General features: G+C 45.0%; 1 protein-coding gene across 3 annotated transcripts in view; it reads right to left on the bottom strand.

Moving 5' to 3' along the window:
* asic1b (acid-sensing (proton-gated) ion channel 1b) overlaps positions 1 to 23,650 on the bottom strand; it is a gene marked incomplete at both ends in the record, with an annotated part of 171,324 nt that overhangs the window by 7,566 nt on the left and 140,108 nt on the right. For 2 of the 3 annotated variants that reach the window (XM_080000889.1, XM_080000887.1), the window contains 2 exons: positions 4,171 to 4,298; positions 7,376 to 7,526. In XM_080000889.1, coding sequence (XP_079857015.1) covers positions 4,171 to 4,298; positions 7,376 to 7,526 — 279 coding nt within the window. Of the gene's footprint in view, positions 1 to 4,170; positions 4,299 to 7,375; positions 7,527 to 16,484; positions 17,127 to 23,650 lie in introns of those variants that run through there. The other variant, XM_080000888.1, reaches the window with a different exon arrangement.

Raw genomic sequence — 23,650 nt, 5'->3', positions numbered from 1 at the left:
TTTAGTGTTTTGAAAGAGAACACAAGAATTTTAGTGCTTTACATACCCATTACAGATTACATTACTATACATACAGATTTACACTGTGAGATTGTATGTTCTTTCTTTTCTTTTTTGTGTGTCTTTGCCGTCCAGAAAACGTGGCAGTGCCAACGCCCAAAACCCGAGCAGGAATTTCCGGACAAGTTAATTCCAGTGCCAGTCTCAAAGGGCTCTGCAGACCCTCAAACACCGGGCAACTTCACCCACATCCCCGTAGCACCAAGCCTTTGGAGGCCCCCCCCCCCAAAAAAAAGGCAGAGGAGATTGTGCTTGAGAAAGGACGAGAAAGATGGATCCCCTTCACAAGATGCTTCTCTCTATTTGACTGATATATAATACTGTATATAATATATAACCACTGACCACATATGAATGCAACCAGCTCTACATTACATGGTTAAAATGATCATAGTCACAGTACAAGGGGCTTGCTGCGGCACAGATCCTGTGCCTATTTCCCTGTGTTTTGACCCATGAAAATCACATTTATTTTATGTCCTAGTATAAAGCTCTGCTGCAGAGAATACATTTCCTGAATATAAATTCAAACATAGACACACACATAAAGTATATGCTCTCAATCCATTTTACCCTCTAAGTCTATTTTACTTATAGCCTATACACACAGATGGCGTATATATAAACCACATTAGTTTGGATTCAACACAAAGATATTGTATGACATATGATCAATTCCTCTCCTCTAGCTACAGTTAACATGCTTCTATGTATGAATGTTTCCATATATATATGTATCTCTCTAGACATGTAAAAGATGTCAGGGGTTCTTGATGAAAGTATGATGTACTGTATCTATAGTACGAATTAAGTTCATTTTAAGTACATTTCAAACATATATGCGCGGTAAGATTTTCACAGGGAAATCTCTTTGGGTCGTTATTCTCGGCAAAAAAAAATAGAACAAAAACAAGGCCCTGGGATCGAGTCATTAATAAAAAGTAGGGAACTACATCCCATAAGCCTCTCTCTGTGTAATGAAACAGTGCACTGGCGAGTGTTCAAACAGCGATAAATTAGAGCCTGCTGTTGTGATCCGCGTTTCCTGCATTCTGAGCATAAGAATGGAAGCATCCTACCTGTGCCTCACAAACACCTCTTGGTTACCAATACCCCCAGGCTGCATTCCCCCTGCGCATACAGTGCAAACACGCCGACCCGCACGCCTGCACACACCGAGGCACGGAATGGGCTGAGAGACGCTCTTTCACTACTGCCTTCGTCAACGGCCATCTGATCCGTTCGTTTTACTCAATATTATAATCTAAGACTAAACCACGTTTGTTTGGCGTCATGGGAGCGTAATTATTGACGTAGTAGCTGTTTCTGTATCAGGGCAACGCATTTTTATGTGGCGGAAAAGCAGAAAACCCAACGGCTTTTATCTACAGGAGTGTTGTGCCAGGGATATTCTCAGATCGTAGTACCTGTTTTTGAGACAGGTGTCGACCGACACCCGATGCCTGTATCAATATTGGTCCGTCACCAAATGAGACACACAAATATACGCGTAGCACACAAATAGAATGAGAATCACGTGCAGAAGGCACAAAGGGAGCTTTCACGAAACAAATCTCATCTGGGACCCGATTACAATTTCCCTATCCGTTGACGCATTTAGGACGGTCAAGGGGCAGATAAACACGGGCGAAGCGCACACAAAACCCGACGGATGCGGCGCGATGATCGCCGCTCCGCGTTTTTTTTTTTTCCCCGGTGTGTGTCCGGCCCGTGGTGGTGGACAGCCCCCCGACAGAAAGGGCCGTTCAAGTGAGTAATGGTTCTCTTACGCTCCGAGGGCCTCTTAGTCAGAGCCCCGGCATTTTCCAAACCTCTATTCAACCATCCAAAACCATCTACTGCCTACAAGCGCTTCCCTCCGGAACATTTCCCTGCAGAGGCGGGACTCGGCGGGTGCAGACAAAAGCAAGAGTGGCATGGGCGGTTTTGGTTATATTTCGGAGAGCGCATCCATATGCAGTAAGTGTTTAACAAGCTTGGAAGAAACAAATCGTGGCATGCTAGTTTCTGACCTCAATTCCCCCCGCCGTTAATTGAACGAGAGAGCAAGCGGGATGGGGAGGGGGAAGTAGTGAAAGTGCTAAAAACAAGAGTGAGTGGGACTGATAACGGGAGGGTGAGGAGAAAATAATTGAAAGAAAGACAGGAAGCAGAGTTTTATTTGCTTGGCAGCAAAAAAAACCACCCCTGTACATGTTTATCCTTTCGCAGACTGCGGTGAAGTGATAAGTCGGTCGGCTGAAAAGACTCGTTTTTTATTTTTTCACGGTTTTACCCCAACGGTTGAGCCGCGGGCTGGATTTGGAAGGACGTGAGTGATGGGTGCGGGCCCATCATGGAGAAAGGGTGAAAGAGAGAGAGAGAGAGAGAGAGAGAGAGAGAGAGAGAGAGAGAGACAGGGAGAAAGAGAGAGTTTGAGGGACGATAACATGAGGAGATGTAATAACACTTTAATTTAGGGAGAGAAGAAAGGCAGAGGCGAAGAGGAGGGTGGAGAGAGAGAGAGAGAGAAAGAGAGAGAGAGAAAGAGAGAGGGGGAGAAAGAGAGAGAGAGGCTGAAAGAGGAAAGGGTGTCCTGCAGACGCGACATTGGCAGCATGCGTAATCCGGCTGCAGCCCGCTGTCACACACTCCCTAATAGAGAGTGGAGGCGGGGTGACTGAGCTCCCACTTTCCCGACTCCGTTCCTCCCCTCCACTCTATTCATTATGGATGAATCTGTACCAAAGTAACGTGCCAGCGAATGAGTGATTTCCGTTTGGAAATGTGCTCACCAATCCGCCAGCTGGTATAATTTACATTTGGGCTGAGATGCTCACGCAGGTAGTTTGTTCCAGGGGAATCAGTGTTCGTACCAGTGTGAAGTCTAAAGTTTAAACAAACTTTGATTTTGAAACCATCTGCTGATCAGCAGGTGCTGGATGAACAGGTGGATGTACAAGGAGACTTCAGTGTTATTAAAGGAACCGATTAGATACTGTATGCACTTATGCACAAAAGGACGTGGGCGTCTACTACAGTATGAAGTCACAGTTTTGGGATGGGAAATAAACTTATATATAAATCTAATGGCGTAAAATCAATAATTTTGCAATTCCTAGAGATAGAAACTGACCAACTGATCGACACCACTGCTTTAAATGTCTATAGAGTAGAAATAGAGTAGAATAGACTTTATTTTTCCACTTTGAACTATCTCATATAGATCATATAGATCTATGTATCCACCCATCTGCCTACTGTACCTAGCTACCTACCTACCCACCCACCCATCCATCCATCCATCCATCCCTCCATCCATCCATCCATCTATCCATCCATCTACCTACTACAGCTAACTATCTACCCACCCACCCACCCACCCATCCATCCATCCATCAATCTATCTATCCATCCATCATCCATCTATCCATCCATCTACCTACTACAGCTAACTATCTACCCACCCACCCACCCATCCATCCATCCATCCATCCATCTATCCATCTACCTACTATAGCTAACTATCTACCCACCCACCCACCCATCCATCCTTCCATCCATCCATCCATCCATCTATCCATCCATCTACCTACTACAGCTTACTATCTACCCACCCACCCACCCATCCATCCATCCATCCCTCCATCCATCCATCCATCATCCATCCATCATCCATTCACCCATCTACCTACCCATCCATCCATCCTTCCATCCATCCATTTATCCATCCTTCCATCCATCCATCCATCCATCCATCCATCCACCCATCTACCTACTGTACCTACCTACCCACCCATCCACCCACCCACCCATCCATCCATACATCTACCTACTTTACCTACCTATCTACCCACCATCCATCCTTCCATCCATCCATTCATCCATCCACCCATCTATCTACTGTACCTACCTACCTACCTACCCACCCATCCATCATCCATCCATCCATCCATCTATCTACCTACTGTCCCTACCTACCCATCTATCCATCCATCCATCCATCCATCCATCTATTGAGCTAACACTGGATATGATATTTAAATGCATACTGTATGCTTTAATCCGCAGATCCATATTTGAATTTAAATGACATTTTGTTATTCTCACCCGTTGCTCCTGGCAGGAGACGAAGGTCTGGAACCCCGGTGCCACGCCGAAGCCCAGCTGGTCTATGAAGGGAGGCTCTTCCTGGGTGTGGATCTGCACTTTGATACCCGCCTCAAACGACGTCTCGTCTGTTGACGGGAAAGGAGAAGGAACGACAAGGGCACCGCCATTTGTCAGACGCACGTCAAACGGCGGCCATGGACAATGCATCATGACATCATGACAAGCTGTCCAGCCCGTGAGGCATTTGTCATTGGACTTCCTGGTAAAGCAAAATAATACATCTAAAGTAAATCTATAATGTCATTGAAAGTTGTGCAACCACAGTTGGGCGTACACTATCTTTTTCAGTGGCCGCTGAATATGACCCGCGGAGTTTAATTTTTACACCCGCACTGCAAGAGCTGGGAGGAGCCGCGAGCGGACTCTAGCAGTGGACCAAACTTGACACGCCTTGTTGAAAACCCTGCACAACCCCGCAGGAGACTTATTTACCGCAGAGGAAATTAGAGTAAAATGGATATATTAATAAATAAATCATGGGAGGGATAAAAGGAAAATCAATGGAGCCGACGGTTTCGGTTTTCCCCGGCACCGGGCCATAAAGACTTGACTGCACATGTAGCAGATGGACCTCCTTGATACTGAGGTCAGAGAACACCCCAATCACACACGGCGAACGAGGACTTCAGTGGAAAGGAAACCCGTTTTCATCATGTTTGGGGGAGACCTCCAAGCTGTTTATCATGGCCGAGGCAGCGCCGGATTCAAGTGAATTTCCAGCTTTGACGGCGTTACCGCCGGGTAAAATGGTCTGTTTCCTTCTCGCCGCTTCTCCTCGCGGTATCTGTTCCTCTGATTACCAGCCAGTCTTGCCCTTTTTTCAATTAAGGGGCTCGGCCACACAAGTGAAATTCAGAGTGAGGGAGCCTCAATAAAGAGGGACAGTCACACTTTGGTTCACTGGTTACGCAGCCATTTACGCCAGAACAAGGAAGAGAGATTCCCGCTTTGATCACCACATAACGAGCACTCAAGCTCCACTTGGATCTGGTAATGTCTTCTTTGCATCACGGCCATCTGTCATCCTTGCGCGGTCAGCATAATGACATTTGGGAGCAACCTTGGAGAGAGTCGTAACATTGACCTGGAAGGGAATCGCCCTACTGGCATCTACGTCTTGAAGGCAGATCCTGCTAACAGCGCCTGCATTTTGTCCCTTCCCTTTGAGTCGCTTCCCTATGAAACAAGGACTGAGGTATAAAAGGTAGACATTGGTATTCGTTCATCTCATAAATATTTATTAGGGAGAGACCACTCCCTCTCAGTTCCGGAGATGATTGAGAGTCATTATAGATAAAACTATAGAGGTTCAATCAGCAGTTATTTTAGTCTAGACAAGATGTCTGAATGGGGGCTTTTTTATGTGGCATAGGGTTTGTTTTTCAAAAAAGCAATACATACTAGTACTAGTAAAATAAACCAGAGAGCTGTAGCTCTAACAGGACTAATAAATTAATCAAGTAAATTCTAATTAGTATTTTATTGGTTTAAATTTGCATTTGTAATAAATCTGAAAACACACAAACACACACAAAAAAGAAATTAACAAACTGAACAAAAGTGTTTGGCGAGGCAAACTGAGCATCACACTGAATCAAATTAATCAATCCATGTAAAAAACACTGATGCATTTTCTTTCAATTTCTATGTTAATTCATTTTTTTTTTTTTTTACATTATTTTAACAATTATTTTGATCCACCGACTCAAATTCCTGGTAAACACAAATTCTGTCCTGACCACAAATTTGAATTGGATAAAGATTTTTAAAAAGATCAAAACAACAGCCTGGATATGAGTTCAAATGGATTGTCCACTGGGAACGTCTTTATCCCACTTTACTTGCATTTCTTATTATAATGTTGTGAAAGAGTTTTCCCAAAAACCGTGAGTTTGCAAAAAGACGATGACATAAAAATCACATTGAAATGGACATTAAAACGGGACATAAAACCTTTTTACCCTCCACTATGACCTTCTAAAGCGCAATGTCAGCAAGAAAGGGACAGTGTTCACATGCGTATCCAGTCGCATTCCTAGGCCTTCAGGCCTTTTTGGCTTCTTGCTTTCAATTCCTTCATATAAATAGCATAGGATATAAATCGAATTGCGTTATTGCAGTGTTAAAGCTCACTGATTCTTGATTGGTGCACTGATTATCCTTTCTGCAGACCTGATTATCCTTTCTGCAGACCTATCCTGCCATTAAATTACATTACCCAGTGCTCGTGAAACAGTGAGAGATATCAACAAACGTCATTTTATGCATGCGTATTAAAAGCGCCCGCTTAGTCGGGAAAATTGTATAAATAGATTAAGCTCAATTAGGTATGGCTGTTGCATGTAATTAGGCAGTCTGAGCTTGTGTCATTCACTATGAATCAAGACAATGGGGGATGCGATTTCTCTGGACGCCCAGAGAAACAAAGTAAGACAGATCCCTCAGCACAACGCTTGCCATGTGTCCGCCGGGTTCTGCCCCTGACAAAATTCTGCTTTCGCTTTCATTGATTTCATATCTGACAAATCGGTCTGCACTCACCTGATTCATGTGGAAAGTAAGGCCAGCTGACAACCGGTTCAATTACATAACAATAAAATAAAATGTATCTTCATCAATATCCATCTGTCATAATATACAATCGCAGATAATCTCCAGCGGGCACGACGGGCGACTTTGCAAAGTGCACGGTGTGTATTTTCTGCACCATCGCTCATATTTGACAAGAGTGGAAGGAGCATTTCAGGGGCAAGCTATAGTGAAAATGACAAAGTGTCTATAACGTGCACACATGTCAATGATGTCATGGATCAACAGAAAGATTATAGCTTATATAAAGACTGAAGATTATAGTTATGGATTTTAGCAGAAAAGGTACATAAGACGTGGTCCACTACAGTCTGAGGATTCATGGTTAAATAATGAGTGCAAAACATTTTTTTCACAGGAAATAGTTAATTATTCATATAATATCATAAAAAAAAAAAAAAAAAAAAAAAAAGCAACTCTAGAAATATCAATATCTAGAAAACACTACACTCTTCCGATTTGGTGGTTCACTTGAAAATTTTGAAAAAAGCCTACACGAAAAAACCCCCAAATATTAATGTCTGACGTTATGAATGTGATGTAGCACGCTTACCAGTCTCCCCCCAGACAGGAAGGTATTCGTCCTGCTGGATGTCCAGCATGAGCTCCAGGCCGTTACCCATTCCGCCTTTCATGGTCACCAGTAGGGGGCGCTCATCCTGGCCTGAATTAAAGGTGTAGCATTTCCCATAGCGCGTGAAGATCTAAAATATAGAAAACAAATACAGCGGTGCTTATTGAGCCGGCTTCTCAATCTGAATAGCTCAACAACCCCATGATTGTGATTCTTCAGAGTTCGGCGAAAACATATTATGGAGTAGGAAAGGTTTTTTTAGGGAAACAAACATTCATTCATTTCATTTCATTCATTTTATCCATCGAGACTGTTTGTTTCTCTGCGAAAACAAACACGAGGGATTTGCTTTGGTTGTGAAATGCTGCGGCATCAACCTCGTCGTATGAAAATGCTTTGCTTCAAAATTGTGGCCGTTTGGAATTCAAAACCCACCCATGATTTTGATTTGGGGATTTTCGGCGACACGAGTGTGGAGAAAAGCGCCGCAGTCCGTTTGTGTCAAGGAGGAACCTTCAAAGGTTTTTGTATAGAAAAGACGGCGAGAGGAACAACCTAATTTTTAACTGGTTCGTCCTGGATGTCATCCTTGTTAACCACATTGAGAATTCATCAGGAGGCCAATAGCTTATTACAGCATGGCTGGATAAGATATTTTGCATGGGATAATGACACAGACTTGTATAGGTTTTCTCTAATTAGAATAGACGTACAGTTTTAATTATGCCGGTATATAACGGTGGAATTCCACTGGACACGGTGGCGGCTCTACTGCCGCGGCTCCACTGGCCACGCGGCGGCATTTCTCTATTTTTACAGGAGAGGCCTCTTTTCGTTTCGACTGCGCGTGCCTAGGCGAGCCTTTCCCATAGAAACATGAGATGAAACCAGAGAGAAATGTTTTTGTCAAGAGGGCGATCAATTGAAATATCTATAATATATATCTTATATGAGCCTACGTGGTACCAGAGACCGAGAGCTGCTGTCGGATTTGCATATTGTGTGTGTGTGTGTGTGTGTGTGTATGACTGTGGGGGGGGGGGGGGGGGGGGTTCAAGTTCATTGATGGGTTTTTAGAATCTGCATAAGTTCATCTGATTGGAGATGGCCAGGATAGTGTGGAAGGAGAGGAGAGAAGGAAGTGAGGAGAGCGCTGGGTGCGAGTGGAAGAAGAGAGAGTGTCTGAAGAGACATTTGTGATAAAAAAAGGACGGGGCCATCCCAGGTTGTTATTTTTTTCCGACTAGAAACTTCAACCCCGGCGGCGGCTGTAAGCCTCGCGGCAGGCAGCAGGAGGAGGTGCTGTCCAGTCGACTCCGCCCGGCGTCATAGTATTATCGCTGTTGTTTAGAATATTCACTCATCTCTCTATGACGCGTCTGGCATGCTTCGCCACGTAGCCGGTGGAGCCGGTGAAAAAACACACCACATGCTGCGCCCGTACGCTGCGCCAGGGGGACTTCTACCCAAATGCCGCGTTCCATTGAAGTTGGAACTCTGAAAAATCCAACCTCTTACTTGGCAAAAGTGTAAAGGAGCCGCCGTTTACGTTGGAATTTCAGAGTCGATTGTTACCAAAAAAATGTCACGGCAACATGGTGGCAGGCGCCACCTGTAAAGATTTTGCAGTTCCCATGGTAATGGGAAGAGGGGAGTAGATAATGAGTGAAACCAGCTGTTTCCACCAAAGAGATGCAAAACAGAAGAAAACAAACAAGGACGCTCATGATCTTAAGAAATCCCCCGTCCGTGTCCATATATGGTCAATGACATAATGGAAACCCAGAGCCAGGGCTCGCTGCTTCTCTGTTATGATAATAAAAAAAAATAGCGGCGCTCCGACTTAATAAAATATGATATTTTATAATATGTCCACTTTGTCCACTTGATTTGTCCATTCCAGAGGGGAGAGCAGACACCGGCAGCTTGGTAGAAGTGCTTGTGCACAAGAAAAAGTCAAGGTACGCCAAAGAGTAAAGTGTAGAAGTGCCGGTACTGTGTACCGGTGAGTACCGGCCCACTTAAGGGACTGCACGCATACAAATCACACACACACACACACACATATCCTGTTTTATTTATTTAAAAGTGAAATCAGATATGCTTTAGCAAAATGTACACAGCCGAAAACACGCTCAAATGCAGATATTCAAACGTCCAATGTGAATCTAAACACTCAGGTCAGATATTCCCACATCCCAGTCACTGTGGGATACTGTAAAGGTAAATATTTCCTGGCTCTGTTGGGAAAAGTTACAGCAGAGGCAGCCGCACAAATCACTGGAAAGAATTCAACAAAGGCCACGGAACACAGCCCTGACTCCGGCTGTGCATCCAAATACAACACAGTGCAACTTTATGAATCCCCGAGCTGCGATCGATAGATTCCATTTGATAAATAGTTCCATTGATGGAGGTGACGGGGAAAAAAAAAGGAAAAGAGTCTAAAACCTGAAAGCCCCTTCTGTTCCACTCTGTCACAACCGTTCCGATTCACGCCCTGCCTTTGAAGCCCGGGGTATTGATCACAACATTTTTTTTTTTGTCTCGCCTGTTTCCATGTTTGGCTTCTGCCGCTTTCCCGCGCCGCAATGTCGCCGCCGGCACGTGCTTGCCATTTAATTCTGAACGAACAGAAATGTGCAAACACTCAAACCACATGCAGGTCACATAGCAGGTCACAGACCAGACGTTCAGAAGACGACAAAATATTGCAATCAGGCGTCGGGATCTGCATTGTGACTGCAGACATCTGTTGTCGTTATTACATTTCGTACTTTGTCCCTCTCATAACCGCCGTCTGAAAAAGCTTTTGATTTCGGTGAAATTTGTTTTTTCTTCTTTCTCGGTGAAACTTGCAGAAATGCAATTTCAATTTGGGGGAAGGAGACAACAAGGAGGAGGAGGAGGAGGAGGAGATGAGGAGAGTCAAAGGCTTCCGATGGATCAATGGTGTTTGTAACGGGACTCACAATGGCTTCTCACAGACATAGGGGTGGAGATACATTTTCAAGAATTCATTATTTTCCAGAACCAGGCTCCTCTGCCATTACGATTTGGAAAAAAATAAAAATTAAATAATAAAAAATAAAAAAATAAATAGACGGATAGTATTAAGATGTAGCTTTCCTTATCAAACTGCCAAGTTGTGCTGCAGCCTGCCAGTCAGCGTCAGCGCCACCAGATCTTGCCATAGACCTTAAATTGTTTTGATTTTAAATGGCTGGAGAGAGTTCAGGAGAAGATCGGGGAGGGGAAAAAAAGGAAACGCTATTTATTATGTCTTGCACGAAGATCATCCGTCAGCCGCGCGACTAAATACGTGACAGAAACAGTCTAGCCCCAAGTCTGCGTCAGCGGAAGTTCTTTTTCGATGATGGAGTGAGACAGATCATCCAGAAAAAGAAGGTTTTTGATTGCCCCTTGTTTGTCTTGTAAATCTGACGTCAATGAAATGTCAGGCGCGCTGAGACTATATTTCGGGTGGGTGAGGGGGGAAAATCTCTATTATTTTTTTTTTTTTTCAAAGACAACGAACAGAAGAAGTCGGTATCTTTTTCTGTCAGTGGAGACACCCGGCGGTGTTCGTGACCCCCTGAGAGGCAGACTTCAGATCTATCTTTACACATTCAGTAGTATCTCATTTTCAGAATTCTTAAAATCGTCAAAAACCAGGCAACGTGGCAGCAAACATGAATAAACTCACTATTTCGCGTTTGCGAGTACGAATAACTATTGGCTCTAATTGGCTAGTTGGCTCTAATTTGAGTTTATAGAGTTTATTATTTTAGTTAATTAATCCCATACTGAGACGGCCTACTAAGGCTCTTTACTAGAATCGAAATTTATTTGTCTTGTGAGGCCTAACGCTTAATGAAACTAGTCAGGAAAAAAAATGTACATTATAAAACTAATAGAGGTTAATTCATGTGAGTTACTTTCTGTATCTGTAACAATAGTAACCTTTTCAAAATGTTATGAAGATATACTGTATGTGTTTGAATATAGCAACACATGTTTGTACACCTTAAGGCCTTTTCACCGCAAAAGTGCGCACTAAGCGGATTGTATTTGCATTGATTTATCTTTCCAAGAAAACTTCAAAGCTCCCGATCTCAGGTGAGCTGTTGTCAGTTCTTATGAAGAATACATGTGTATTTAATAACAACCAAGCCTGACTCAGCCCCAGCCCGACTGCTGACACCTGTGACTAACGCTCAGGCGCGGAATTGCACCGGCGCAGCGTGGCCTGTAGGTCAAAACGTGATTGGCAGTAAATTAATGGACGGGTAATCGCATCGAAAACATCAGATAATGGAACGCCACCGATGACAGGATCCAGGAATCCTGACTTGTCTTCATCCAAGCTCATGCAAACTACAGCTAAACACGCAGAGTTGAGCTGCAGAAGAGGCGATGCGAAGAGGGAGGCATGCGAAGAGGGAGGCACACATGTCTTCATGAAAGGCAGAAATGAGCAGAGACGGTGAAACGAGGCTGTCTAGTTTAGTCTGAGCCTGTTGTAAAGACCTTGGAGTGCATAAGAAGGCGTTAATTAAGAGGCAGACTGATGACACAGACAGCGTCTTGTGACAAATTACCAGAAGTGTCGAAATGCAGATGCATTCAGGCGGACGGAAAAAACAACAACAAAAAAACGGTGGGAAACAGGGATCTGTATGCATCAATCCAGGGGGAAAAAAAACCCCCCAGCAGTTGATTGTATTCAGAAAAAGCTTTATGGGATGTTGATGTCACCCCTGCTGGGACACACGACAGCCAAAGTGGCTGTTAAGTCGGGTTCTGGGGGATACTGAGGCACGAGTTGTGTCTGCAACATCAGTCGAGACTGCACATGAAAAATCAATCAGTATTGAGGGTATTGACTTCAATCTCACTCCCTAAGTCTGGAACTGGAACTCCAACCATACACAGCTTGTCATTAATTCTTGTAATATAGATGGGAAATACTGACATACCAATGGGGGAGTGCTCGACTCAGCTGGAAGAGTCACGACCAAGACAAATTGCGGTTGTGCGAGACAAGGTTGCTGCCTTTAGCCTGCGACTACAGGGAGGGATGTTTTTCCTGCGAAACACATTCCGTGGCTGACCCGGCCATCCATTTTCCCTTAAATATGAGTAAAAGAACAGCGCAAATTTAATACGCCGCTCATAGAGAAAACAGCAAGCCTGTGAGGGCTATATCTTGATTGGCTTTGTGAGCAGCAGTGTGAAAAGCGTGGGCAAGATACACATTGTCAAGATAATATGAAGGAGCTGAGGGTATTGTGTGTGTGTGTGTGTGTGTGTGTGTGTGTGTGTATATCCATACCTTTGTGTAGATAAATGTATGTTTATTAGATGTATGTTGTATGATGTATGTGCGTGAGTGTGTGTGCGCGCGCGCGTGTGCATTGACAACGTGATTAACTAAAGGAGGCCCGTTGTTTGAGTTACTGTGGTAACCAGTGGGTTGTGCCGTCTGCATCGAGCAGAAAGGAGCGGAGCAGGAATGGTGGCGGTGACTGTCGGCAGAGACCTTGGGCAGCTCTGGAGATTCATTGTGCTCCGGAGCTCTGAGCACCGGGCTTCACTCGAAACGCCTTGCCTGATTTGCGTCCATTCAGCGGGGTGACTGTGTCGGGTCGAAGGTGAGGGCTACATGTTGAAGTAGCCGACCCCCACCTCCTCCCACGCACACACACACACACACACACACACACACACACACACAAACACACGCACACAGCTAAATAAAACTGTTTATTCCAAGGTGAAGGCGTAAGCGGCAGCAAGCCAGCAAAACAAGATAAGTTGGGACAGTAAAGTGTCACCCTGACAAAAACACATTCTAGCATCATCTGGTTCTTATACTCAGGAACATCACATTATAAAGGGCACCGTTCTACTTGTAAACAAAGACATGAAGCATTTTAATCGACCCACCTCTCGAAAAAAATAAAATCCAGCCCAAATCACTTTGTGTCATTGTCACAGAGTGCAGAAATGTCACTGTCTTTCCGGGATGAATAATTCACAGGGAGACAGCCTGAGACTGTGTTGGCTTGGCCTGCGGCGATCCCTCACATGACAGCGGGATAGAGATTCACAAGCTGTTCAGTGAAGTTGCCAGAGAACCAATTTTTCGACTCGTAATAGATTTCAAGATCGGCTCTGGGAACGGTGGGACGCAATGTTGTGACAGTCAAGAGGAAAAAAGGTGCACACAACCGAAAGATTTTCACAGGTTCCCCCACCCAGCCGCCCTGCATTTCTTCAGCGGAAGCCGTTCAAATTTTCCGGCACCGCGGCGCAAACATGTGCCCGGCTGCGGATTTAACGTCTCATGCGGAACGGCGGACGCGTCCGCGTTTTTTTACTGAATCGCCACACAGGGAAATATAAACCCACAATTCATCCAGGGTAAGTGCTGCCTTAATGGAGGACCACGGTAAAAACATATAACCGTGGATCAATACGCTGTGCACAGGAGGGACGGAGAATAATCTCGAGGGCCAAAATTGATTAGCTGACAAAAATCAATGACTTTCCTGGCTTAGAAGCCAGAGGGGTGATATCTAATGGGAATTTAGCTTGCTTACTGTTATCACAGGGATACATTTGAATGGATAGCCAGTTGGTGGGATGGGGTGGGTGGGAAGGAGGTGGTGTTGCGGCCATTGGACTAACTAGGAGGGGGTGGGGGGGGTGGGAGGAGAAGAAGAGGGGAGCCAATTATGTGGAGGTTTCCTGCATAAAAGTCCACCCATTGGCACAATCAATTATACAAAGAAAGGCTCTCCTTGTGCCTCCTCGCCCGAAATCTCCATGCAGCCTCCGGTGAAACCGACTCTATTTGTCTGACTCATGCCAGAAGCTCGCACCCCACCCCCCACCGAGGCCAGTCAGGGCCTAATCAATTGTCCATGCACAAACAGTATCTCACCGAACAAAATTCAGTGTTTAGTTGATCTTTGAAGTGGGGCACTTTCGGTTGGTCAGCTTTAAACGCTTGGCAAAACATGAAAGGTTCCTGGTGGTGCCAGAAAGAAAAAATAATTTCAGGCTTGGATGGTTTTTGTGTCCTGTGTTTTTTACTTAATACAATCAAAGTGAATTTTACTGAAATGAACCCACATTTTTATCTTGTCAACAGGCGTCATCGAGGCAACAGGGACACACTTCTCATTTAGCTATAATTCTGTGCGAGAGAGAAAACACACACGCACACACACACGCGCACACACACACACACACACAAAATAAAGCTTTTTTTTTCTCCGAGACTAAACTCGTCTACCACACACACAAGCACGCACGCCAGCCCGCACGCACGCACGCCGAACACACACACACACACACACACACACACACACGCTAAAACAATTTAAATGAAGACTTTAATCCCACTTTTAGAGCCCCTTTAGATGCGCGCGGTGCCTTGAAAAGGTTCAAGGAGCTGCTACAATTTATTAGTGGTCTTTACTGGTGGAGATTAAAAACAAAAAATTTAATTGGCCATCAACTATACAACCAAGAGATAATAATCAACAATGATAAAGGGAATAGAAATAGCCCTCTTACATATGCAACGACGGAGTATAATCAATGTAACTGATGCATGCCAATGAGGTCAGGACCGACTGGTCAGGACCGACTGGTCCATCAGACGGCGAGTGTCTGCCGTAAAGCGCTGCTAAATGAAACTGTCGTATTCGTCAGTGGCTAATTGGTCTCTTGAGAGCGTGAGCTTGTGTTCCCATTGATTCACCCATGATGGACTAGAGAACCATATGAGGAGCAGAGAGGAGAAGGTCAGTGGAGGGTTATTCAATCAACTCTGATGAAATATATGAAACTTGCTGATGCTGCTTGGATGCTGGCATCACAGCATTTTCTGCAATGCTCATGCGTGTGTGTGCTTGTGTGTGTGTGTGTGAGAGAGAGAGAGAGAGGGACAGAGAGAGAGAGGGAGAGATTTGAGCGATAGTGAGAGAGAGAGAGAGAGAGAGAGAGAGATTTAAGAGATAGCGAGGGAGAGTGAGAGCGAGAAAGCAGAAATATTTGAAATGCATGACCAAATAAAAACAAACAAGGAGGAGACTTTCCCGAGCTGATAATGCTCAAAGTGGATTGAGTATTAATTAGATGTGTGCACACCACACCTGTAGCTTCCTATCAATGATGGTCAACTCTGCACGGGTATAAAATATCAACAAGGCTGCAGCTTTTAAAGCATCTGTGCCTCTTTTCCAACATGAAAACATGAAAACCAAAAGTTATTATCTGCATAAAGAGATTCGATTTTGTGAAAAAACACAAAATGACTTTACTCTACTACTTCTATTACAAATGTACAAAACATTTAAACAAAAATGTATGTAATTACTTTTGACAGCCATCACGTCAAAATGCATTAAGGTCGATTCTATATAATGGAGTGTTATTTTCTCCTAAATGCAGTTGCTGCAGTTGACTCTGGGGAGTCTTTTTTTTTGTGTTCACACATCGTTTTTGCCAAGGACCCCCATCCCAAAAAGAAAAGCTTTGGTAGCACTGGCATATCACTTCACTGATTAAAAATAAATTGCATGGTGGCCGACCCCCTGCAATTCCTTCACGGACCCCTAGGGGCCGAAGACCACAGTTTGGAACCCCCATGTTTGAGCCTTTAACCTGTGTAATTCTCAACCTCTTTCACACCAAGGAGCCTCGATTCCATACGCACTGGACCACAGAACTTGGCTTGCCACAGATTTTCCCTCTGGATTGCCTGCAAGCCGAGGGTTGCCTTTGTGGTTGCTACAGGATTTAGTCCAAACTTCCACACGCATCATTAGGAAGTGAAGCTAAGATCAAAACAGACATTATATCATGCATTCTCTGACGGTGACGAAATGACGGCGACGCGTATCTAGCCATCCTTTTTTTCGGGGGACCTCCTGGAACATCCCGAAGGATCAACCCTCGGGGGCCTCGGTCCCGAGCTTGGGAACCCGGGTGTCTGGGCTTTTACTGACCCACCCTGCTGCGCGAACTTGTTAAAAAGGGACGAAAAGAACCGTGTCGCTGTCCACACACTCACGGTGCTGAAGTTGCGCGGCCCGCACAGCTCTCCCTGGTAGCGGCAGTAGAGCAGCATCTCCTCCAGCTGGTGCCCGAGTCGGTCCAGCAGCTGCCTCATGGTGGGCTGCGACTCCCGGGGAGGAGGCAGAAAGTGGTTGAAGTCCAGTATCCGAGACAGGGGAGACCAGGGCGGCTCGTCCCCCGGAGAGGCGGCGCCGCCGCTGCCGCCGCCGCCGCCGCCGCCGCCGCCTCTCCGGGGTGCGAGCGCCTCCCTCGCGGCGGGGGAGACCTGCCAGTTCCTCCCCAGGAGCCCCAGCCACCGCCCGGCGCTGAAGATGTCCGCTTTCCTCATGCGTCGGGGCAGCAGCAGGTTCTGGTTACAAATGGTCACGGCGGGGAAGACGAGCCGCTTGGCGTACACCATGTGCGCCTTGGTGTGCACCGGCGACGACAGCAGGTAGCGCACCCGGTTGGAGGACCAGGTGAAGAGGAGCGCCAGGGCTGCCAGGAAAGCCAGCAGCCAGGCGACCCTCCGCGGGTATGAGCCGCTGAGGAAGACGTGCCTCAGCCCGTGGAGGGTGCTGTGCTTCAGGAACAGCCGCCCGGCTTCGGCTAGGGAGCCCGGCCTGGCTTTGGATCCGGAGGAGTCGGACTGGCACATTTTGGAGGAGCAGCGCGCGGACCTCCAACATGGGCCCGGGTGTAATCACAGTGAAATACGGGTTTGAATCCCGGGTTCCTCCAGACGGACGCTCAGATGGCTCCTCACTCACTTCCTTGGGGAGAGAGTGCACGGGGCGCACACGGCGCGCTCTCGCCGCGCTCCTCTCGGGCTCCGAGCGTCATTTGGAGTCTGTGATAGTGGAGGTGGGGGAGTGTTTCCTCGGTCCTACCGAGCTCCCTCCAGCTCGAAGTTATCACAAAAAAAAACAAAAAAACCTGCTGAAATCGGCGCCAGCAGCAACAGGAGCCCAGTGGATACTTTCATCCCCGACTCTGTGATCACAGCAGTGTGATCACAGAGTGCATTTTCTCTGTACTGTACTCCCCCCTCCCCCCTCTCTCGCTCTCTCTCTCTCTCTCTCTCTCTCTCTCTCTCTCGCCATCTCTCACTCTTCCAGCGTCTTTCTCAGCCCCCCCCCCCCCCCAACCCCCAGGAACCTCCAGCCTCTTCCTCAGTGCATCCTCTCTGCTGTTTGCTGAATGGAATCATTGCCCACAGTAGCTTCAGACCATTTGTCTTCCGTTTCAAGCCTGTCAAACAGACCTGAACGCCACACCACACAGACACACACACACACAGACACACACACACACACACACACACTCAACACCCCCCGTAGACCGAGGATCAGTATGTATGGAGTACTGTATCGAAATATTTAAATTATATGGGCGTGTGTTTAACACCCTTGACTTTCTTATTTATCCACTTTGTCCCAAATGTTGTTTTGTGAGTGGTACCAGAAATGAGGTGATAAAATGTTGAAATCCTTCAAGTAAACAAATGCAAAAAAAAGCATTTCTATCATCTGCACATCATTAACACGTCTCCAGAGTTCGTGGGAGCATATTTTATCGCAAATGCGTTCCTTAACCTCGGGCTGCCCCACTTTCTGTTTGATCTGGAAAAATTCATACTTTAAACAGGCTAAACAAGCTCCAGTGCGTCACTGGAGACGCTTTGCGCGTAACATTGCTCCCCTGAGGATGTTGGTTAAGTGGAGATTTATGCTCGGTTGGCCATCATCGTCACACAGTGTTCCAAACCAGAGCAATGGCTGGATGCCGTCCAGGGCTGATCGCGGCTCCTCGCCCCTTCCCATGTTTACAAAGCACTCTGTGCTGGTTGGATGCCTGTGAAGCTCTTTCACTGTCATTCTTACTCATTCATTCAGGAATGAAAGAGTGAAGGTGAAGAAGTGAATGTGTGTGTGTGTGTGTGTGTGTGTGTGTGTGTGTGTGTGTGTGTGTGTGTGTGCGAAGGAAAGTGTAGCAGGGCTGGGCGATATACTGTATGGTGATATGAGACTCAGTATCCTCTGGGATTTTGGTTATCGTAAGATTGTGATTTGGCTACCACAACACCTCTCTACCTGCTCATAATATCCACGTTACAAATGGTTGCTACTCTTGCGCGTGATTATATTATGAAAGCACCAATACTCTTCTCCAAAATGTCGTAAATAATCAATAACATATATATTATAATTATTATTGGTATTCATCAAAACATGTTGTGATATTTGATTTGGCCGTGGAGTATACAAACCTGTGTGCATTTGCACATGTGCATGTGCTTTGGTTGCCCTCTATCTTGCCCTCTGTCCCAATACACTAGCTGGAGGTTGCCCATATTAGTTTTTGTTTCCCATTTCCATGGCACTAAAAGAGAGAAGGGGACCAGGCAACATGCGCGTCCGTTCACGATTCAGCAGTTTAATACAGCATAGCTCCACTTCGTCACGTTTTTCCATCCCATTTTCACGTGGGCTATATATATATGTGGTATGTGGTATACATGGTAATGACCCTTTTAAGAGACGTAAAAGATGCATTTCACATTTTGAGAGGATGTCAAGTGAATGGTTTCTAGGCTGGGGGTCTGATGATGTCTAAATGTGGACTACCCTTATACATTAAGGATCTGCAGCAAGACATGCTGGAGCCACGTGAGCCTGACAGTTCTGTCCCTATGGTTCAGGCACGAGAGAAACAGATTGAAAGGTGATGAAAAATAAATGTAGGAATACGGAAAATAAATTGTTTCCACCAGTTCTTTGATCTGGTGTGAGGGCAGAACCAGGGGCAAATCTTTATTGTCAAAGGGGACCTATTATGCGCCTTTTCAACAAGTTAATATAGGTCTCTGAGGTCCCCAAAACATTTGAGACAACATTGACATTTTCTTGCTGAAAATACCACTCATATTATGCATTCGAGCCATTCCAACGTGCCTGTAAACCAGCCTGTTCCAGGACGCTCTGTTTAGCGTGTGGCACCTAACTCCCGAGGCCCCGGCTTGAGCACAATTCCAGGTTCCGTGAGCCAATGCGGTTTGAGCTTTACCCCCGGGTTCTGTTGTATTCAGTCCGTATACCTTCAATGATTTCCCCTTATCTGTCCTCCAAAATCTGTTGCAATAAATTAGAGGCGCAAAATAAGCAATGCAGTTGCGGGATCCTCACTCATATTAGATCTACAAGGCCTTTTTAAAAGCTTCTTTCGACACTGGTGTAAATGTCGGAAAATAAAATAAAATAAATACATCTACAATAACAACACACTATTTTTATTGGTTTTGTTTGGAGAAAGCACAGCGGATTGCTGCAGCTTACAGTCAACCTACCTCATAATTTTTTTTTTTTTTGGAAAGAAGCACACAGCAGAATTATTTTTTAAATACATACATTTTCATCGTCTGCAGTTTCTTCACGGACGTTGGACACGGGGTTGGTATTAATTCCTCTTTCTTTTAAAATATTTGTGCAGGGCCTGTGAAACGAAACAGAGCAGTTCCCGGCAGTGCTCGTTATTCTCCAGCCATGGGTGGAGTTACCCAGATGGAGGGCGGTTCTAACTCTGCTGAGGCGCCTAGTCACGTAGGAAGGAATCGCAAATCCTTCCCAGCCAAATGGATGTGCACAAGCCCTGAAAAAGTGGGTTTTTCATAACAGGTCCCCTTTAACATATCAAAGAGGCAGCGGGACACGACTTAAACACAACTCACAGACGGTTTCCTGTTGCCGAACAACCCAGGATGTGTGCGCGGCTGGGGAGCCGAAAACACATCTGCACCGTTTACACAGTGTCATTAAAGAACATTTATGGATATTTCCAAATGTTGCAACATGTTGTTGAGTCTTTTATTACACATTAATATGATCCCGCCAGACCCGGTGGTTGCCTTTTCCTGAGTTGATGAAGTAGACATTTCAGATGTTTTCCTCCTGCATTATTAAACACTTTCAACCGTCGCCTTCTCGATTACAGCAGCTTTCTGCAAAACAGCTCCTCATCATGCTCCTCACAGCAACTTCTCTGTAACGCTGCTTTCTGTGTTTTCACCATCTGTCTTCGTGCACAGCTCAAAATAACATTCCTGAGAAAACTGTCAATATTTCAGGTGTTTAGCTTGGTAGTGCATGAAAAGTCCTGAGGACAGATTGATATTTTGTTTAGATTTATTATTATTATTATTATTTTTTTACATTATTGGTTTAACCCCGATTCCACCGCCAGCTCATCAAGCAAGGAACATATTGGAGAAGAGGTTCCACGCCCCAACAGGCTAATCCGTCTGGGGAAAGGGATAATGATGTACTTGCCTGACAGATAAACACAATCCCTCCGCAAGTAGAACAACGTAATAACAACTGCGTGCTGCTATGAAACTCCGATTAAAGACTTTCACTAATGAAACCGTTAATAAAAGCGTACAGGGAGCGTTGTTTAGGGACGTGGACAGAGTTCTCCTCTCTATGAATCACAGTCCCTAAAAACTGAGCATGTGCTGCTCGACCAGGATGGACAGGATCATAAAACAAATCATGATGTAATTAATGGGTACAAAGAAAATAAATTGCTTCCAACACTCCAACACTTCCATTAATTAAATCAAGAGTGAAAAAAAGAAACCAAAAAGAATAAATAAACGCTGCTACCTTGATTAGTACTGGAAAAAAAAAAAAAAAAATGCAGACTTAGGTTTAAAGAATATTGATTTTTCAATGTTGCGTCTACTCCCACAGCAGAACTTTGAAGTCCACAAATGGACAAGTTCATATTTCAATAAAATAAGGCATTTCAGAGGTCATTTGCCTTGACATAAAATCCCCATTTAAAATGTGGATACCGCATTAATGTGATTTTACACACCATCTGGTGAATGTGAATGAGCTGCTTGGAAATTCATAGTAACCAGCAAACCACACAGCAGAGACTTTCTGACTGTAAATAGGGGACAAGCTGTTGTAAGCACAGCGACATAACACAAAGTTATTTTGCATGGATATGGACACATCTCCTGTCAGTCCTGCAATGAAACAAAACTTATCGGGGCTGTAAAAGCTGAAACAGGCCATCTGATTCTCTACTGACAGTCATTAATATTCATATTCAACAAGAAAATAGACCAGACAATAAACTGTGCAGTTCAACATTAACGTCAGCACGCAAAAATAACGTTTACAGCTTGGTTTCCCTGTTTTATTATGTTGAGGAGCAGACGTGTTCAGACACTATTAAATATAACTTGAGTTATAACTTTTTGTGGTTGTAGATTTTTGCACTCTCAATCCTTTTACATTAAATCTGTAAAACAGAGGTCCGCAACCTTACTGCGAGTAAGACCTACTTTGAGAAATAAAAATATATGGGCAGCGACCTGTTGGAAGTGCATCGGGAACATCTATTTTGCACTTCCATTTTTTAAATAAATTGCACCCACAAAAGGCTTCACCTACCTAACCCGCGGATCGTCACGATGTGTCCTCCGCAATCACCCACCTGAAACGTTGTCAATGTCAATATTGACATGATTTCAATTTGAATACAGATAAAACATATTAAGGGATTTCTATTTGTCTAAATGCGGAAAGTGAGTTGTTCATTACCTGAAAATGTTCATGCAAATATTTAAATTATGAATAATATTAAATTATTATTTATACCGAAATTGCTAGGAGAGATACTAATTGGGGACTGCTACTCTGAAAAACCTATCTTCGAGGGTAAATCAATACAATTGTTTGATTCATTTCTGATGATATACTGTACAGAAAGGTGTCAAAATCATAGAAATGTAACATCACATATTATTACTGGTAATTTTAGCGAACTGGCAGGGTTTGCATCCAAAAACAATAACATACATTCAACGTCTATACCTGCGGCATTGATATTATAATCTGCATACAATTTGCATGACAAAACTAGTCTTTGTCTCCTGCATCACAATTTCAACCACCAAGGTCAATAAAGCAAGTTAATAAAAATGCAAATGACACTTTAGTTATTTATCTGAAAAGGGAGTGAGGAAAGGCTCTGAACATCATAAATATAGTCGGCGATGAGGGGGCGTGGCGGCCCGCGCCAACCTCTGGGGTCCTGCGGCTACTTTATGCGGCTAGTGTGACGGCGCGCGCTGATGGTCGAGGATTTGTTTGGTGGGACTCTGAGGCTCGGACTCTGACTCGGCAGCGCCGTTAATCAAACCGCCACTCTGGGCCTGTGGTCCGGGGTGGGACTGGACCTTGGCTGGTGTGGCGTCAGACTGTGGTCCGCGGGGCGGCCGGCACCGCTCCCTGCTTCTCAATCTCTCTCCCTCACACCCTGCCTCCTTTGTGTTTTGCCTCCTGTCCTCCCCGTCCCTCGCTGCAAACAGTACAAACATTGTGTATCCATCAAGGGGGTGGGGGGGAATTCTCTGTGGTTCTCATTCTCAGTAGTGTCTCCCCCTTTCCCTCCAGTACCCCCTCCGCCACACACACACACACGCTCTCGATCTGTGATCTACTTATTCTCTCTGTTTCAGTGCATTTCTCTAGGGAAGCGGTGCATTTCCCACTGGGGAGCGGTTGACGACGAGGCAACCACAATGGATCAGGCGGCGGTAGACGGCGGTGGTGAAGGACAGGGCGGTGCGAAGAGGCTGCCAGGATTGGGGGGAGATACAGCAGTCAGGGCCCTGCAGCAGCGGGGGCTGACAGGAGCAGGTGGTGATTTACAGAGACAATTTTCCAGGATAATTGTGTACATGATCTGCTCTTAGGGTAGGTAAAGTGGCACCAGGGCCCTTTTTTTTTTTTTCAAGAGTCTCTCTGCTCCTCCCAGGGTGCAGTGTGTATTAGCTGAGGCAATCAGATCGGGGCGGCTGCAGCCTAAAAATACAAACAAAAAAACCCCCAAAAAAACAAACAAACAAAAAAAAAGAAACCTCAAATAAAACCATGAGAGTGTTGCTGAGCAGTGTGAGCAAGGCTTGGGGTAGGACATCGTATCACAAAGGCTTCATAGAACGAAAGAAAAAAAAAAAATAAAATAAAATAAAAAAAAAAAGACATTGTGCGACACAGTTTGAACAGCTTGAAAACAACGATTTGAATACCACAGCACAACAGTGCATTCCATTGAATACATCTGAAGACACATCAAATCAAAAACAAATAATATGTGTTCCAGCAA

The sequence above is a fragment of the Zeus faber genome, assembly GCF_960531495.2.
Source record: "Zeus faber genome assembly, chromosome: 5".
NCBI lineage: Eukaryota > Metazoa > Chordata > Actinopteri > Zeiformes > Zeidae > Zeus > Zeus faber.
This window is presented reverse-complemented; position numbering and strand designations above follow the sequence as displayed.